This window comes from Xenopus laevis, chromosome 9_10L, assembly GCF_017654675.1.
Source record: "Xenopus laevis strain J_2021 chromosome 9_10L, Xenopus_laevis_v10.1, whole genome shotgun sequence".
In the NCBI taxonomy this organism is placed as follows: Eukaryota; Metazoa; Chordata; class Amphibia; order Anura; family Pipidae; genus Xenopus; species Xenopus laevis.
This window is the reverse complement of record NC_054387.1, coordinates 86,130,936-86,144,018: the sequence shown is the minus strand read 5'-3', so window position 1 is coordinate 86,144,018 and position 13,083 is coordinate 86,130,936. Positions and strand designations below refer to the sequence as shown.

At 37.3% G+C, this 13,083-nt stretch overlaps 1 protein-coding gene across 1 annotated transcript in view; it reads left to right on the top strand.

The window, feature by feature from the left end:
* acadl.L (acyl-CoA dehydrogenase long chain L homeolog) overlaps positions 1 to 13,083 on the top strand; it is an 18,235-nt gene extending 5,152 nt beyond the window's left edge. The window contains 9 exon segments of the mRNA NM_001093365.1: positions 830 to 967; positions 1,345 to 1,509; positions 2,331 to 2,397; positions 2,649 to 2,813; positions 3,708 to 3,809; positions 3,948 to 4,061; positions 6,727 to 6,854; positions 10,257 to 10,343; positions 11,779 to 13,083. Coding sequence (NP_001086834.1) covers positions 830 to 967; positions 1,345 to 1,509; positions 2,331 to 2,397; positions 2,649 to 2,813; positions 3,708 to 3,809; positions 3,948 to 4,061; positions 6,727 to 6,854; positions 10,257 to 10,343; positions 11,779 to 11,872 — 1,060 coding nt within the window. The 3' untranslated portion in view covers positions 11,873 to 13,083.

The window sequence follows — 13,083 nt, the reverse complement described above, 5'->3', positions numbered from 1 at the left end:
TTAATTTAACAGGCTTAATTTCTAAGTGTGTCTATTGTTGTTTGAGGCCTACATGAGTACACACTTTCCAGATAATATAAAGCTTTTCGTTCATATTTTTTTTTTTTTTTTTTAAAAAATTATATTCAAGATACTTGACAGATACAGATTCCCAAAACATGTTCGCTTATGTCACGTGGTGTTCTCTCTGCTGGCACTTCTAGCCATAATGCTGTACTTTCATATGAAATAAAGCCCCATTTGGTCAATAAGGACTCTGATTTGTAGATGACATAAGATCAGCCACTGAATAGAACAATATTCTGATCAGTGGGACTCTCTGATGGTTCTGATGAATTTGTCTATTATATATCTTCAGGGTGATATATCAATTGAAACAGTATGCACAATAACAAAACAAGTCATTAGCTTACATTTTTTCTGTGAGACTTACAAAGATAAAAATGTCTATTGAACCCAAATGGGCAATGCTAAGTATAGGACTTTAATGTACCTAGTGAGCATGACTGTTCCAAATCTGACCATATATTCAATTATTCGGCAGTGCAACAGACCACAAAAAATTGTCAGAATTATAGACTGTATATAGGAACTTGGAGACACCCCATGTCAGCCCATCTGATAATCTTGAGTTCCTATGTGACATTACTATGATTTTTTAAAGTAATTGGTGACATTTAATGGCTGACACATTCCCAGTATGTCAAATCATAACAGAAAGGACCCCAGTTGATACTTTGATTAGAAATATCTTGAGAACACGTGGCAAAATGAAACAAAATGAAATCACTCTTATCAAAACATACGTTATCTTGTTTTTCACCTATAGGTGGGAGAAGGCAGGACAAGTAAGCCGGAACTTATGGGAGAAAGCTGGTGAACAGGGTCTTTTGGGTACCAGTACCCCTGAAGAGCATGGTGGCATCGGTGCTGATATTCTGTCATCTGCTATTGTATGGGAAGAACAGTAAGTGATAAGGAAAAAGGTCTAGGTTACAGTTCTTAGCATTGTCTCTTTCCATCTAAATATAACAAATGCTGCAAGATTCGTACCCTGACTTTTGGCTTAAATAACACTGCTAAATTTATAGCTGAATTATGATTCTGGATGTTTTAGTCTGTTTTCTTTGCAGCCTAAAATGAGTTTGATGTGGGCAACCCGCACATCACTAGTCAGCAGTTACAAAATATTTCTATAATGTAGATTGACAGTTCAGCACATACAGACAATGAATGTCTTCATATGCTCTATAGAGCATCTTTTTATTCTTTCATATTCCATTGTGGTGAAGAATGCTGAAAGGTTTACTTGATGCTGAATATTTCTGCCCCTTTTCTCTGCAGGATGTATGTGAACTGCACAGGACCCGGTTTTAGTCTTCACTCTGACATTGTGATGCCTTACATCTCAAGATATGGCAGCAAGGGCCAAGTAGAAAAATATATTCCTCAAATGACTGCTGGCAAATGCATTGGGGCTATAGCTATGACTGAGCCAGGCGCTGGCAGGTAATCTCATATTTAAGACATCTGTAAGTAAAAGAATTGCTACATATGACTGCGTGATATACATTTAACTCACATATTCATGTGGGATACGTTGTATTCCATTACATTCATAAATGTTTCAAGATGTTTTTGTCTGTGCAGAATAATATATATATTTACACAGATGTGGTTTGTAACAGCTGAGTGTGCATTTTTTTGTATTTATCATAATGCCAATGTCATAATGGGTCATGTCCAACTATATTTTACTGTAAACTTGCATTAGAATTGGCAAGAAGTAGAATCCAAGAAATGTTTTAAAGCAACAATCTTCAAGTACTTAAAAGGGTTAGCATTGCAGTATTAATATTACACTATGGGGGGGGGGGCAAGACCTCCCTGACAGTCACATGTACAACCTAAAGCAAATAAGTGATTTGTGTATGACTGTTTGAGGTGCGACTAACTGAACTAATTGGAATTGACTATTAACACACAGAACCATGGCAAAGTATTCATCTGATTAGTATTTAATACCTATTCATTTCACTAATAATAACATTCACAGAGGACAAACAGACATTTTTGGAAATATTAGGACAAAATCTTGGTGTAAAATCATAATCACAACAACCACAAACAAATGGTGTAAAATGCAGGAAAACGAAAAATCAGGGTGTGTAAAACAGAGGTTTCGCTGTACAGTATGTGTTTGTGTATATATCTGACCGTTTAACAATATCAATACATCGATCTAGAGAAATCAAAGAGGATATATGTTATAACTAGAGAGATTCGCCTGAGAATATGTAAAATCATTTTTCACTGTTGTGTTTGTCTAGTGACTTACAGGGTGTTAGAACAAATGCCAAGAAAGATGGAAGTGATTGGATACTCAACGGCAGTAAGGTGAGAAACATACTCTTATTTGCTTCCAATGCTCTTCTCCTTAAATCAGTCTTGACAAAATTCACACATATCTTGTTTATAGGTAGAAATCGTTTTTCCATTCTTCCACTGTTTTTGAGTATAATTTATTTTAGCCAGTATACAATATGAGCAAAATAATCTTTGCTTTCCTATAACTACATCATATAGGAAAATATCCTTGTATATACTTTTTGCTGATAAAAATGTGTGGGTTGTTACTGCTTTTGCAGGTGTTTATTACCAATGGCTGGATGAGTGATGTAGTGATTGTTGTTGCTGTGACAAACCGTGAAGCTCGCACACCCGCTCATGGGATCAGTCTTTTCCTTGTGGACAACGGAACTAAAGGTTTTGTTAAGGGGAGGAAACTGGAGAAAATTGGCTTGAAGGCACAGGTATAGATCTGGACTTATGTGGAGAGATGTTTATAGTAGTGGTTCCTAGAATGTGGGACTGGCTCCGTATAAGCACCCACAAAAGTGGCTGGGGCAGCCTGGAGATGTGGGGAGATTTTGGTTGAGTTCTTATATTCTTTTTTGGAATACTATATATGGTGATATTTAGGGGTTAATGTTCAGTGGTTGTCCAAGATATTCTTGGAACTGTGGCTAAATGGATGATAGATTAATGTTTTTATACCTGTAACCTTGTTATGAGATAAGGACAATGGTTCCTAAACTATGGAACTGGACACTCTGAGGGCATTGAGCTCTGATTGGTAAAATTAATTTCCTTTCCTAGATAATCCTGATAATGCACTATCATTATTCAGAGCAAGGTGTTGGTTGAACACATTTGACACCCTAGTTATTCCACTCCCCAGTTTAGCAAATTCTGCTTTATAGGGAGAGAGGGTGCACCATCCATAATTCTTAAAAAATAGGAACTACAGCTCTTAGCCATTTTATTCACAGCCACGAATTCAACATTTTGGGGAGCAAACCCTTTCTTCTTCTGCAATGTCTACAGAAGAGTGCATTGCCACCGTAACAGTGCAAATTGAAGAGAAATAAATCGAAAAAAAACAAAGCCTCTATTTTAGTGTATTTCCTAGATATTTGATGTGTCAGATTTTCTCTACGCCACTTAGTCAGTGGAACACTTATGAGTGGGATACTCACTGCTAAGATTCCATTTTTACAGCTGTTTGGGAACTTTCTTTTACTTTGTAGCCATTTTTAGGGGGAAATTGACCAAACTTAATACAGGACCACTTTGCTTACTACCATAAAATGTACATCATCCTTCCAAATACATTTAATTAGTCTCTGCTTGACTTGTCATTTCAGGACACAGCAGAATTGTTTTTCGAGGATGTACGGCTTCCTGCTGATGCTTTATTGGGGCAGGAAAATAAAGGCTTTTATTACTTAATGGCAGAACTTCCCCAGGTTTGTTTACAAGGGACTATTTATGACAGAGACAAATATAATAGAAATTCTATTTTCTTCTTTTGTAATTGGGGGAGGGCAGCATTTTCATTTAGACACAGGCTCTGTAAAATACAATGGCTCTTATTTATGTTCCAGGAAAGGTTACTGATTGCAGATATGGCTCTTGCTAGCTGTGAATTCATGTTTGAGGAAACCAGGAACTATGTGAAACAGAGAAAAGCTTTTGGAAAGACTATTGCACATTTACAGGTAGGAAAGTCTCAATAATGCGGTGTTATGAACAAATATAAGAAAAATTTTTTGCAAATAAGATTAGGTTACCACTTGTCCTCCTGCTGTTAAATCATACACAAATGTGTTTCCTTCCATCCATCCATGCATGGATCAAGAAATATTACAAAGCCTATTTCAGTTTTGGTTCTGGAGAGTTGCAGTTTTTTTAATAAATTAACACAATAGTCATAGTTTATTAAACTCAATGTTAAATTATAACCCCCTCCAGTAATTGCTACTATACTATATTGATTTATTAGGAATTAAATTTGGTCCAGTAACAAGGTCCGACACTATAATGGTGCACTATAAGGCAATAACATGCTGTTTATCTTAAAGAGCTCAAAAATATTAAAAATAATAAAATCACACAGATCTACTGAGGGTAGTACATTATATACTGGTCCCAGCATTAGATTTAAATGTGCTTCAGCTATGGTCTGTGTCCATAGATCAACCCTTCTACCTGCCTCAGCTGTTCAGTCTTGGCAGTCAGGTCCCACCTCTGAATCAGTAGCCCCAGCATCTCAAATTAACAGCCTGAAGATTGAGTGGTTCTTAATCCAGGCAAAGTGCTTAAAAATGGAGGAAAGTAACCCTGTTGGTGGATAGAAAGGAGTCTATTTCAGAGAAAGACTTTAAATATTGACTCCTTGTTAGCAGTCAGGCTCATTTCTAAACACAGTGCAAATTTAAAGGATATGGAAACCCCCAACGTTGTATACTATTGGGAGATACTTCCGAAACAGAACCACTTAATATATTTGATATAAATTCACCTTTATTTGCTATGACTGCATCATGTTCCCAATGTGCATATGCACAAATCACCTTACACTAACCTATTGCTCAGACAAGCAATTTTATCATTAGCTCTGTTTACCAAAAGTTGTCTGTTGATTCGATATGGACCAAGTTGTCGGCTTATTGGCCCGTGAATCTGACATTCCTGGCAGATACCTGGGCAGATATTGAGCACATAGGTTTAAAAATCCCACTGGGGCAATGATTACATCATAGTTAAATTGGGTTGAAAAATGACAAAAGTCCATCAAGTTCAATCCCTCCAAATGAAATCCAGCATCCATACACACACCCCTCCATACTTTCACATAAATTCTATATACCCATATCTATACTAACTATAGATCTTAGTATCACAATAGCCTTTGATATTATGTCTGTCAAAAAAATCATCCAAGCCACTCTTAAAGGCATTAACAGAATCCACATCACAACATCACCCAGCAGTGCATTCCACAACCTCACTGTCCTCACTGTAAAGAACCACCTACGTCTGCTCGTTGATGTGGCCCTTGTTCTGCATTCCTGTCCGATTGTTTCTCACTGTAGACATGAAGAGCCTAGCTTGTCATCAGTGGTCAAGGGTTAAAACAAATATGTAGAAAAATATCCTGTGCACATGACGTCGAGCTTTCAGGGCGAAATACACGTACCGTTTTAAAGAGTAACTGAAATTAAACTTTTTTTTTTTTTAATGTGTATCATAACACTCTTTGCATGCCCTTTATAATTTTGCTGTAAAAGTAGGGGCTGATGCTTTTACATTATCTATTTGATCCCTATTGTTCCCATATGAGAGGGCTGCCATATTTTTGCTTCAGTAGTCTGCTAGTGTTCTAAATTCTGAGGTTCTGAGAAACCATGACAGCACTTCCTGATTCTTAATGGTCAGTGGGTCGTGGGTCCAGGTTGCGGATAAGGTACTTGCGGGTCGGGTCGGATAGCTGGTCCAAGCGGGTAAGAATGCGGGTATGGGTCCCAAAAAATGGACCCGCGCAGGACTCTAGTTGAAAGGCAGTCTGATTTAGGAACTGATGATGATGTGTTTTAAATTATATTGAAAATGCTCAGATGGATAGAAACAGAGAATATAAGGGACAGCTTTTATTAATTAAAGGGGTTGTTCACTTTTAAATTAACATTTAGTATGATGTAGAAAGTGATATTTTGAGACAATTTGCGATTGGTTTTTCATGGTTTTTTAAGTTATTTAGCTTTTTATTCAGCAGCTCTCCAGTTTGCAGTTTCAGCAATCTGGTTGCTAGGGTCCAAGTTACGCTAGCAACCATGCACTGATTTAAATAACAGACTGGAAAATGAACAGAAGAAGTCCAGAATAGAAAGATGAGTAATAAAAAGCTATATCGATTTATAGCCTTACAGAGCATTTGTTTTTAGATGGGTTCAGCGACATTTGAAAGCTGGAGGTAGTCAGAAGAAGAAGAAGGCACTTCAAAAATTGTAAAAAAATAAATAATGAAGGCCAACTGAAAAATTGCTTAGAATTAGCCATTCTATAACATACTAAAAGTTAACTTCAGGGTGAACCACCTCTTTAATGTGGAAAACTCTGAATTATGCCTAATTAAATTGCAAAATACATGACAGATGTTATCAGACTGCAGAAATGCTCTTGTTATTATGGAGAGTGTATTGGTTGACCTGTGTTAAGATAAGGTGGTGACAAGGGTACAAGATTATAGTATGCAGGTATCCAAGTAATTTGTTTTTAATGTCTACTATATGATTGATGCAAACTTGCACTCACACACATAAAATGACTTATCTGGAATAATTCAGATTTTTAAATATGTATTAATTTCTTACCACACTGCAGACTGTACAGCACAAGCTGGCTGAGCTGAAGACACAGATCTGTGTGGGTCGTACCTTCCTGGACAACTGTCTTCAGCTTCATGCGGAGAAACGTTTAGACTCCGCCACAGCTTCCATGGCAAAATACTGGTATGTATGGGAAAATAAATGCAACAAGCACGCCTAAAATGATATCAAGAGCCCTGCGTTGCACATGGATGTTAAATGAAAAAGGACATTAGGTGCGATTTAGTCGCCTTAATTCTTCTTCATTATTATTATAATGAAGCATGGGTTATTACCAGCAATCTGTTTGTATAGCACTGAAAAGCTCAGATTTCAGGTTCATTTTCATGGTTTCATAAGCCTTGCTGTAAGTAGGCACAAAAAGTCACTATTAATTTAGTTGTTGTGACTTATGTGTACTTTAAATGCCAGGCCTATATCAGACTGGGCTTGTACCTTGACTGTACAGTTGGAAAAACTGGCCAGCAGGTGGTGGTGATGTTACAAAATTCGATTTACAGTTATTTGTGGTTCATAAACAGCTTAGCTTTAGAACGAAAAAAAAAGTAAATTGCAGTTGTGCTTAGAAGTAAGGATCCACCAAATCCACTATTTTAGGATTCATCCAAATCCTTTGTGAAAGATTTGGTGGAATTCTAACCCTATTTTGCATAATTAAATTAGGGAAACGAGGGGGGGGGCAAGAGTAACGGTGGCCATACACTATATGATCCGCTCGTTTAGGAAGGTCGCCAATCGAGCTGATTTTAACCCAATATGCCCAGTAATGGCTTGGCGATGTTGGATGAATCCAAACGTTCGGCCCTGGGGCCGAATGATCGGACTACAATACTGTGAATCGTCTCCAGCGGGTTGCAGGACCGCATCAACTAGCCGGTCCTGGATTGTACAAAAAAATCAAACTTGACCAATCGATATCTGGCCAATTTTCGGTCTGATATGGATTGGCAGGACCCGTCGGGAGCCCCCACACATAGGCAGATATGATGCCGAATCAGTCTAAGGGACTGATATCAACAGCTTTAATCTGCCCGTGTATGGCCACCTTAAAAAAGAGTTTTTGAATTCTTTGTTTTTGGATTCGGTTTGGCCAGGCACTTGGATTCGGCGGAATTCAAATTCTGCTTTTTTTTTTTTTCTGGTTTTGGTGCATCCCTACTTAGAAGAGCACCCTGCACAGTTTTAGATACATTTTTTTAAGGTTTATCCTATAAACATATTATGATTTGCTCTTATCCCGGACAACACATAATATAATCATATTATTTGGATTAGAAAACCAAGGTACAGGGATATAAAGGCAAAATAACATTTCTCCAAATAAAATAATAAAATAGACTGTATTTCTAAGCAACGAATAACTGTCTTCGAAAGCAGTATCTGTTTGTCCCTCTGCATTCAAATATGAAAGAAGCCTTAGCACCAGTTTTTGCTGTGTAATTTCTGTTCTTATTTGGCCAGATATGCCACAATTAACACGTTTATCGTGGAAAAAATGGTTAAATAAAAACAAAATTTAGAAGATTTTTTTTTTAGTGCCTGACCGCATCAGTGGAGGCAGCTCGATCCAAGAAAGAGTACAAAAGGATCATTACATTAAAGTAGGATTTCAGAATATAAAATATGCTGTCATTCCTTTAACTCACTGACCTGTTTCATACTGAAGATCTGCTGGTTAGTTTGGGGCTGTATCATGTAGCTGTGTATTTCACACTAAAAACTGCATTGGTGGTGAGAGTGTTTGGGCTTCACTATCATCATCATCATTTATTTTTATAGCGCCGACAAGTTATGCAGTTTTAACCTCCATTCACTATGCATTCCTAGGCGCTTAACAGTATACATAATCAGGTATTTGCCATTTGCTTAACTGATCCCTTGTTCTAAATGAAGGTCACGGCTCCAAGGTTTTGCCAAACTGGTGCTCAACTGCTATTATAAGTGCCCAGCCTGTCGGCATTATTGAAGAATGGAGCACCTGCTGCATTACCCAGTGATGTGTGGTTAGTTAGGGAAACTGTGTCCTGTCATTATGACTTCATTTGGAGTAGTGTGTTTTGATTTGTGACACATATTGTGGATTATTAATTGCTGTCAGGAAACAGTAAGAGCTAAACTCTTCTACTATAGGTACAATGTGTTCCTGAATCTAGTCCCTATGCACCAGTAAATACACACAGCTCGGTGCCTTGTGATAATTTAGAAAGAGTCTTATTATTTTCCAGTGTGGGTGTACAGATGAGGAAAATGACACGGATGAGTAGTGGTGATAGATCGCACAATATCCCTTTAATGATGGAAAGCAAAATATTTGCTGCCCTGAATTAGTTAAGCCATTTCCCAGAAAGTCCTGGTCTCCATGGAGCTGCCCTTCCAGGCTCTTTCATGAGATTGATGTTTGTTTCCACTTGATCTTTAAAAGGCATTGTCTGGTGAAGAGAAGGCAAACTGTTAAAATTCCACCATTTATAGGCGTATGAATCAAGGTTCCATTGAATACTGAGGTATGTCCTCTGGCAAACTCAAAACTGCCAGGCTGTTTTACAACACATAGAACAAAAAATACTTCAGGGACACATTCCTGCACGTTGTGATAGTTACTCTCTTGTTTCAGCATCTCTGCTGTGTTTTCTTCCAAAGGTCACTTTCTAAATAGATTTGTGATGACTTCATGACTTGGGAGGTGAGGTTACATTTCTAATACGTTACTTAGTAGGAGGAAAAAGCAGTGGAGGTGAATGAGGTAGCAACACCGGCAGTATTTATTGCTGATGGGCGAAAACAGTTAAAAGGGAACAGTCTTTTGACTTTTCTTTTTGCACTTTTTAGTTAAAATGGAAGGTGACTTTTACATCAACTTTTTTTATATGATGGAGTTAAATTCTAAAACAAAGTGCAGTTGGAGCAGCTCTCCAGTTGGAATTTCAGCAGCTATCTGGTTGCTAGAGTCCTCTTTATCCTAGCAACCAGACAGTGGTTGAACTGGAAGATGCACAGGAGAGTTCTAAAAAGTAACCATATTATAACATAGCAAAGATTTTTGGCTGCCAATGTCAGTGACCACAAACAACCAAGCAACAGTTTAAATCGCAAACTGAAGAGAGTGAAGAAAATAAAAAATAATTCAAAACTATATAAAATTAAAAACACGTAAAGTTATTAAGCATAGACATTCTGCCACATTTAACTGAAAGGAGAACTACCCCTTTAAGAAGGAAGACTTGGACTTGCAGGCACGACTACTCATCACTTTTTTTGTGTAAATAATTTACATTATGCTTATTCAAAGTTACAATAATACAAGCACAGCAAAGTTCTATTGTTCCCCTTGTTCTGGCCGACAGTTTGGAACTGGACAGAATTGCAGGAAGTGAAAAGGGAACTGCTGCCTGCTTTAGACTTCTGAGCATGTTGGTGTATAATAATGCTTAAAATTGGTATTGCTTTAAATGTTTATATGTATGTGTTGTTTGTAGCCATGCTTAGTACCTTTAATGTAAATATCTGCTCCTGGATATCTTATAGGGCATCTGATCTACAGAATACTGTGGCAACTCAGTGTCTCCAACTTCATGGAGGGTGGGGATACATGTGGGAGTACCCAATAGCAAAGTAAGTATAGGTTTGAACTAATCCTTTTTTCCCATCTAACTGTCCAGTTTTTTATATGTTTAACAAAAGTGACTCTATCAAAATTCTTATTCAAGGCGCACAGTAAAAAATATAAAACAAATTTGGAAATAGGACCAGCACACTTATAGTAAATTAAAAAAAAACACTTGTTTATTCACATAGCATTTGTGTCCAACATTTCGGTTCTCATTAGGTCCTTTATCAAGGATGCCATGACTAGTGCAAAATTAATATCCCAATCGGGTGAAAATTTCATAAATAATTGCCCCTCTGTATCTGTTTTTAATGTTTGTGTTTTATGTAAGTTGTCAACAGCTTCTTGTCTGTATGCTGTTGGACTTCATATAATTTGTGAGCAGCAAAAAATTTAATTTGGTCTCAAATGAGTTAAAACTTATTTACGTATATATTTAAAAACTTATTTACATAGTTTTCATTCTAAAAATAACAAAACACCAAGGGGTAGATTTATCAAAGAGTGAAGTTAGAGATCTCCACAGTCCGCAGAGTGAAATACTGCCTCTCTCCTTTCATTTCTATGGCATTTTTAAATGTGTAGTGAAAGATCACCATTTGATAAATATGCCTTTAAAAATTCCATAGAAATTAATGGAGAGAGGCGGTATTTCACTCTGCAGACTGTGGAGATCTCTAACTTCACTCTTTGATATATCTACCCCCTAGGCTGCACTCAATCACTTGTAGCACCCATAGCTATGGGTTTATTATAATATTGGATCAGGTTAGATGTGAATTAGATTTAACACAATGAAGTAATACCATTCTTGATATAGTAGAAGTTATGTGAATGCCTGCACCAGCTGTGAAACTTGGTTTTATCCACGCCAGCAGGACTGAGTGCCATAGCAGAACAGGCATGAGTCCCACCACAACTAAATTCATGAGTGGGGCGGTGGGTACAAAAGAATGGTTAAGTTACAGGCAAATTTGATTGCCTTAATTTTCTGTATAACTATTTTCAGCTACTTAGCACACTCATGGCAAATAAATAAAGATTTTCCAGCCTTCAGAAAGATTGTAGAATGATTTGTATTAGGCTTGCTTGCCTGTCCTGTCCTGAAGTAAGATGTTTCTTTCCATTATCACTGCCCTTCACGTCTGAGCAAGCAAGCAAAAAAGAAAAAAATGCCAACTTAAGAGCAGTCAGATAATAGTGTCCTGATAGACCTGCATGAATAAGATTAGAGCTCACTTTCAAAGAAGGTAGAGGCATAGTCTGGAACAGCTGATAATAGTGGTGAATATTACCAATCCTATCAAAAAATAAATAGATTAGAAAAATGCTTTTAAATGTTTCCGTTTAATCTACAACTATAGCAAGTGCGAAGTATGGCAGTTTAAAGCTCAGAAGTTACATCATGATTCATAACTGGCTGTTTTTTATTTCTTGCAGAGCTTATGTTGATTCTCGTGTTCAACCAATCTATGGTGGCACCAATGAGATCATGAAGGAACTTATTGCCAGAGATATTGTAAAAGAAAAGTAGCCTTTCACCACTGAAATTCTGTTCTGCTACTCTGCCTTAACGTTTTCACGTGCCATTCTTCTTCTCACATTTTTATATTGGTTTCTTCGTTTGTTGCGCGGAATGATCCTATTACATGAACACATTTTTCCTGATTGCACTTATGGATGTAGAAATAGAATCTTAAATTCTGACTGTTTGCCAATGGACTGGGTGACTTGAGTTTTATTTTGAATTCTTTCCTTTGTAAATCTGTCTGGTACCTGAAGGATTAATGGTTAGATCTCACTCAAACTTAAAGGAGAACTGACCCCCCCCCAGTAATAAAAGCCCCCCTTAACTGCCTGCCATTTCCCCCCTCCCTTATCCACACTGTGCATTAGTGAAAAAGGCACCCCTGTAAAAAACTTTACCCTAAAATGCAGAGAAGTGCAGCAGAGTTCCCTAGCACCATCTACCTGTTTGACTAATGCACAGTGTGAGGAGGGAGAGGGGAGAAATGGGAGGCATTTAAGGGGGGGGGGGGGTTTAGTTCATATTTAAAGGAGGCAGCAGCAAATACATGCCAGAGGGAATCGTTGCTAAACCATAGCAATCCTTTAAGAACATGTTCTTTACATTTAAAAGAAAAGTTTTAACAAGATATTGGCTCAGGCTGAAATAAAGTGGACATTTACCCTGAAATTAACTTAAAGTATGATGTAGACAATAGTGCTGTAAGAAAGACAGTGGTTGGTCTTTTTGTGTGTTTATGTGTGTGTGATTTAAGAATTATTAAATTTTCGTTCTGCAGCTTTTCAGTTTGGTATTTGGCAGTGGTTCAGTTGGCAGACTGAATGATGAATAGAAGATAGGAGAAGTGAGTGAAAAATTTAAGAATTTAAAATAATAAGCTATTCTTACCATTAAATGTTCTTTCTTCAGATAGAGAGAACCACCAGTATGGCTTTTCAGAATTTTACTAAGTGGCCTTTGAGCCTTAAAAGCTTTTTTCTCTGTGTTTAACGCACGAGTAACCATGCAGTATCTCAATGACCGGTTAGTGCCTGCACATATATTAAACCAAGATTCCGCTTGGCTTCTGCTGGATTCAGGGCTGCAGACTGAATCTGTTCCTGTTTTGTCCAAGTAATGATAAACCGAATCCTTACCTCTGTAAAATCCAGGTTTTGTAAATGACAATATTAATTGCTAATGGGTTTTTTTTTTCAATAAAGCACTATTGAACAGTT